This window comes from Hetaerina americana, unplaced genomic scaffold, assembly GCF_022747635.1.
Source record: "Hetaerina americana unplaced genomic scaffold, ioHetAmer1.1.p SCAF_20, whole genome shotgun sequence".
Taxonomy (NCBI): Eukaryota; Metazoa; Arthropoda; class Insecta; order Odonata; family Calopterygidae; genus Hetaerina; species Hetaerina americana.
The window spans coordinates 7,208,167-7,214,112 of record NW_027286764.1 but is presented as its reverse complement, the minus strand read 5'-3'; the positions used below and the strand labels follow the sequence as shown (position 1 = coordinate 7,214,112).

Below are 5,946 nucleotides of genomic sequence, written 5' to 3'. Positions count from 1 at the left end.
AAACTTCTGTCACGAAGAACATAATACGAGCTAATTTTACACAGATAACATATTTTTTGTTTTACATACGGAAAAATATTACGAAATAATGAATCTGCAAAGATTCACTATCAACGCTTTTGAAATCCTAAACGCGCACTCTGGATTCCACAATCAAACAGATACGAAAACGATGACGTACACCATAGCCAATGACATGTTGCCTCTCAACGACCAATAGGAGGTTCCGTTTGACAAGTTAGTTCCTCATTTAAAGACCAGATTGAACCTCAGAGCGCATTATTCACTGTTACGGGTCGCCAGGGTGTGAACGAGCAGTGAACCAAACCAGTGTTTGGATTAATCTCCTTGATATCCTGTCCTTCGAAACACTTAGAAAGACTACTGCAAAATGGCCGTTTCTGAATGCCGACAGAATTTCCATGAGGAAGTGGAAGTGGCCCTTAATAAGCAGATAAACCTAGAGCTATACGCAAGCCACGTATACCTCACAATCGTAAGTAGTTGTCCGCATCTTTCAATTTTTCAAGTATTTAGAAAAGACATGTATGACCATTTCCTCCTTGGTATTCTCAGGCGAACTACTTCGATCAAGATGATGTCGCATTGAAGGGTTTCCATAAGTATTTTTCAAAACAGTCTGATGAAGAGCGTGAGCATGGTAGAAAAATGATGCATTACCAAAACCGCCGTGGTGGCCGTGTGGCAGTTAGTGGCATCGAGCAACCTCCAGCTCCTGGAAATTGGAATTCGCCTCTTACATCAATGCAATTCGCACTTTTCATGGAAAAGAAGGTTAACCAGGTGAGGCAAAAGAGAGATAATTTACTTTCTGTTATCGTTCGCTAAAAAGAAACTAAGACGAATCGTATTATTAAACGTCTTAACTAGGGCTTAAAAATTTGTGATGGAGAACTCGGAAGTAATTTGGAATTTGGTTGAATTCGGGTCTTCGTGGGAAACTTCCTGCTCTCCGCTCTTAAGAGCGTGAGTTAACTTATTCGGGGAACAGTTCTTGTTGCGTTGAACTCGAAATAGTCGTGTAATTCATTATGGTTGCACTTAAGTTTTATAATAAGCGAGGTTCTACCATTTTCGTGGGTACGATTTGTTAAAAAAATGACGTGTTCTTCCATTTCTGTCGACGAATTTCCTAATTTGAGAAGTTAATCTCATGAATTTTTCAGTCTAAGGGTTTGAATGCATGTGGATACAATAGCAGTGAATTCAGACGTTGTTTATCTTTTATTGAAGGTAGTTATATCAATTCAATCTCCACTGTGCAGGGGTGTGATACCGCGATGTCCTCCAATTCGAAGACATTATTAAAAGACGGACAATTCGTGAAAACTCGTGGTGAAGGTGAGCTTCGCTGCCTCTCATTGTCTGATTAGGATCAAGGAAGAAGTTGATGGTTGTTATTGTTTGCGTTAAAAAAGTATGTGAAGGCTGTGATTAGGTTAATATTGATTATTATTATTACATATTGTTATAATGCTTAGTATTTCCAATCATAAGAGGTGGTTTATCGATAGGTTATTGTCAGAGTTAAATTACCTAAACAATAGTGCTCGTTCTCCTGAAGTTCTGGCGTATGGATGCCCACAGGTACCTGTGCTCCTGGCGACCTAGTTTTCCCTGAAATACCTCAATAGTTGATTCAAAGCCGTGGACCCACAGAATTTTTGTAGGCGTGAGTTTTGCTGCGTCATTTACTGATATATCTTTATTTTCCGTTCGACAGTCTCTGTTGGAATTGCACGAGTTGGCTTCTCGTCATGGTGATGCGCAGTTCTGTGACTTCCTGGAATCTGAGTTCCTCAATGAGCAAGTAGAGTCCATCAAGGAGCTGAGCGACTACATCACCAACATCAAGAGAGTCGGAGAAGGCCTCGGCATCTACATGTTCGATCGCGAGCTTCAGTCCTAAAATGCCGCCCCACCGCGCATATTAGTTGTAAATCCATGGATGTGTGTGATGTTAAGACAGTGTAAAGGCAATTTCGCACATTCCTTATTATTTCTTAATGTACTTCGTTGTCCTTTTGGACCCAAAGTTGAATAAATTTTTATTGTAACTTAATTGTCGTATTTGATTTTGTGTACAATATGTTGTTTATATAGCCTTAATCAGAATTTTATCCAGTGTCTCAAGGTCAAACTGCCGTTGATGGTGTCAAATCAGTGTGACTGGGAGAAAATTTATTGAAAGCAGTGTTTGTAGGCCCTCGGCATGGTTGATAGATCCTAAATTTCGTGATTTCTCGTAGAACAGCAATTGAGAGGTCCTCTAATTGTGTGCACATCGGAAGTGGTTATTATATAGATCGAGATTCGCGACTGATAGTGGTTCAAGGTTTTATACTTCGTGAAGCAATACTGGCCTTGGAATTACCGGGAAAGGGGAGCTCATGTTATTTACCATTCAAAACTCATTGCAGTTAACAAATGCCAATATAATTTCAAAGACTTGGCTTTGAATTGTGGTTGTCCATGAACGAGCAGCATTTGTGATATACATGTCAGTTAATCGAATTTAAGGTCAGCTATTAAAGAATCATTACTTTCATGTCCAATATTCACCGGCTCCACAATTGCATTGAATGGGCATTTGTTTCTCCAGTAGGCGATGTGTGGAGTTCTGGAACTTGTCATAATTATCAATTCTTATTTTAATCTTGAAAGACCTAGATTCGGCCTGGACTTGATAATTGCTCAACTGACAAGGGGAAAAGGTTTTCTGCAAAGGGATCTCAAGGAAGATACAACTGGGATTATGATCGTTTAGAATACATAAATATCGAAGTTATCACTAAACATTCTGAAGACAAAAGAATGTGATTATCACAGATTTAAGGTGCATGCATGTGAATGTTTGTTTGTAAATGGCAAAGTTTGATGAGTTGATTAAATATAAGTCCATGAATCCTATATGTAGGGTGCGTAATGGGTCTTCTGGAGTGTATCATGTTAATCAATAACATTGTTAGTAAACTCACTCAAGGAAGGGATGGAAAAAGACTAAACAGGGTGTTGTGATGCATTGAAAGTTGTAAATTAGCCCAAATAATAATTTTAAAGGCGATTATGGGGCGACATGGACAGACGAAACTGAATGCTGTAGGTTATAAGTGGGCTGAATTGTCAACCAGGTGTAATTGGTTTTGGGGCATATATTTCACGGAACTTGAATGTTCCCAAGGAAATTTAGAGAGCTAGAGAGGTCCATTTTGAACAGCTCATCATTCCAGAAAACCGCACGTAACCTGGACTCCAGCCCAACTCATTCTATAACTATGGGACAGTGGAAGTGGCATGGGAATGGGCCTTGCTACCACTGGTGCTTCGTGTCATTCTTAATTGCCAATAGGATCATGAATGGGCCAAGTGCATGTCACTTAAACCATGCCACTAAACCACCTGTAATAGAACTCCATTGCCGTGGTAGAAGGCAATGGAGGCCTAGCCTAGGATATCACTTTTAAACTATTCATTTGAATAAGATTCAGGGAAAAACGTAGTCCTACTGTTATTTTTTTCAAGGAAAAAATAAATATGCTAATACCATTTAATAATTATGTTAGCGGTAATATCATGGAATCAAACTTAAATTAATTTTTATACACCAAATCATTTATCACAATAAGTAAAAAACAAAATAGTAGGTTCTATATCATACTTGAAGATGAGGTGCCTGTATCTCAAAGCTACAAGTGCATAGCTCATTGTAATTTGCCAAATAAATGGCGCAGCAATTGTTTTCCATGGCCATATTGAATATCATGTAAATTTTTAGCTGCCACACTATATTTGACTCACGTAAATTGATTGGTAACTGAGAAACAGCGCCGATGGTTATGCAAAATTCTCTAAAGACAGAAAGGTGTGCCGTCATTACAAAGCACCTGTTTCACGTTATATTTTACATTTGCAAAATTATTCAAGTATCTAAAATGAAAATTATACACTAGCATAGAGGGGTTATCAAGTTCAGCATATTTGTGTAGTGCAGCTACAACATTATAAATGGCTAAAATTAATTTTTATTCGCTTATACTTGCACACTGAAATCAATATTGCTGTTTTAGTTTGGGAGCTACAATGCGATTGTATGATATCAGATTCTTTTTCTATGAAGTAATATTTTGTGCCAATACTGATATTTTGTAGGCAGAGTTAAACCTAAACTCCTTCTGAAATAAATCTAATGCATGCCATAAAACTGCTGCATCAGAATGGTAACGTGCAAACACTCACATTTCCATCTTCTGTACACTTCTGAGCAGTGACCATAAATAATAGCATAGAACTTGGTGTTATGTAATGATATTTATTTCAATAAATGACTTTCCTTTTACCTTATGCATAAAATTTTTATTCAAGGATAATTAAAACTTATTAACTTCATTTTTGGCATCATTTTTTTAAAAGAAATTACAACAATAATTTTTAGCAGCCCTCCGTCACCATACTGAGAGATGTGATTGGTCAATTGTTGATCAGGGAGTACGAAAGGAAATGGCGGGCATAAACAGCAAGCCAGTTTTCACTTCATCAGAAAGGTATTTCGTGGATGTACAAAAGAATTTATGGTGCATTTGTTGATTTGGAGAAGTAATATGACATTGTAAACTGAGGAAACTAACGAAGTTTTGACAGTAAAAGAAGAATGATTAATTGATAGATGTTGTTGGAAATAATGTCTGTATACAAGTGAGCAGTGTTTTTGCACAACTGGTTTGAAATAAAGCATTGTAAGAAATGGATGAATGGGAAGATCCATTAAATAAGAAGTGTAAATGTATTTGAACAAATTCATGAATTTGCACATCATGGCAGAATACCCTTGTCTGTAATGATGGCAGAATAAATTAAGAGGTCAAAAGGCACATGAATTCTCAAGAGTGCTGGTATCATGCTTAATTCAAAAAACAATGAATACTTATCTAACGCTGCAAAAACTGCACTGAACATTAGAAGTACATTTTCTAACTCTCATTACCATATGGGAGTGAAACTTGGATATGTAAGGATAAGCATAAATAATGGTTGAATTTGGTTAAGATAGAGTGCTTGAGGAGAGTTGGTGGGAACAATAGGAGCCAGGGTGAGGAATAATTGGGTTAAAAAAAGAATGTGGATTGGATGCAATGGTGATTGAAAAGTATGAAAGATGCATGGTTACTGGTACGGACATGTTGAAAGAATATAATCTACCACCACAGCCATCAACCCAAAATTGAGTTCGATAGCTGAGGGCAGAGATCACCCAACAGTGTGCATCAGGGTATTAAGGGGGGCAGTGCCTTTCCCTGCACCACCTTTGGTTTCCAGGAAATCAGGTACCCAAAAAATAATGCAGATTGAGTGAAGCTGATGGTGCCAAGAGATGTGCCTTGGATCGAACCAAAACTCTCTGGCCAGTAGTGCTGAACTCTACCCAGTGGACTATATGAGAACTGTCTAACCCTGTAAACACAGTAATCAACCCGAAGGTCGGTTTGGTAGACGATGGTAAATTTTACCCAGCACTAAGCCAGACAGGATGTGAAATTCGCACTGTAATAAGCGGGGCCAGTACCTTTCCCTGTGCCAACTATGGGTTCCCTGGAAGATCTGGTACCCAAAAAAATCACACAGCTTGGGTGGAGCTGATGGTGCCCAGAGAGGCTTGCCTGGGAATCAAACCCGGGCCCTCCGGTTAGTAGCCCAATGCTCTACCCCTGGGCTACCATGATTGGCTAATATATACCGTTAAAGCTGACCTTTTAAAATGCAAAAGAGGCCTTTAAAGAAATGAACTACTAAAAACGTTTTTTTGCGAAAACAAACTATCCTGTAGCTATACAGAGAGAAATCAGAGAGCATGTAAATATTTATTAACATACAAGAAAGATTTATTATTATTGACTTTCACTGATATTGCTTCAGCCATTATATGATATT

The 5,946-nt window shown here is 38.2% G+C and overlaps 1 protein-coding gene across 1 annotated transcript; it reads left to right on the top strand.

Annotated features, from left to right (window-relative positions):
• Positions 1–271: 271 nt before the first annotated feature.
• LOC139688532 (soma ferritin-like) lies at positions 272–2,083 on the top strand. Its single transcript, XM_071586062.1, has 3 exons — positions 272–496; positions 577–804; positions 1,745–2,083. Exons 1-3 carry the CDS (start codon positions 392–394, stop codon positions 1,928–1,930), a joined length of 519 nt encoding a protein of 172 aa, XP_071442163.1. The 5' UTR covers positions 272–391; the 3' UTR covers positions 1,931–2,083.
• Positions 2,084–5,946: the final 3,863 nt, after the last annotated feature.

What these genes read in the sequence shown, in the direction of transcription:
- LOC139688532 (XM_071586062.1), top strand. Translation starts at nt 392, where the DNA reads ATGGCCGTTTCTGAATGCCGACAGAATTTCCATGAGGAAGTGGAAGTG. An exon ending in GCCACGTATACCTCACAATC is followed by an intron (nt 497 to 576) that starts GTAAGTAGTTGT and finishes TGGTATTCTCAG; the next exon opens with GCGAACTACTTCGATCAAGA. An exon ending in TGGAAAAGAAGGTTAACCAG is followed by an intron (nt 805 to 1,744) that starts GTGAGGCAAAAG and finishes TCCGTTCGACAG; the next exon opens with TCTCTGTTGGAATTGCACGA.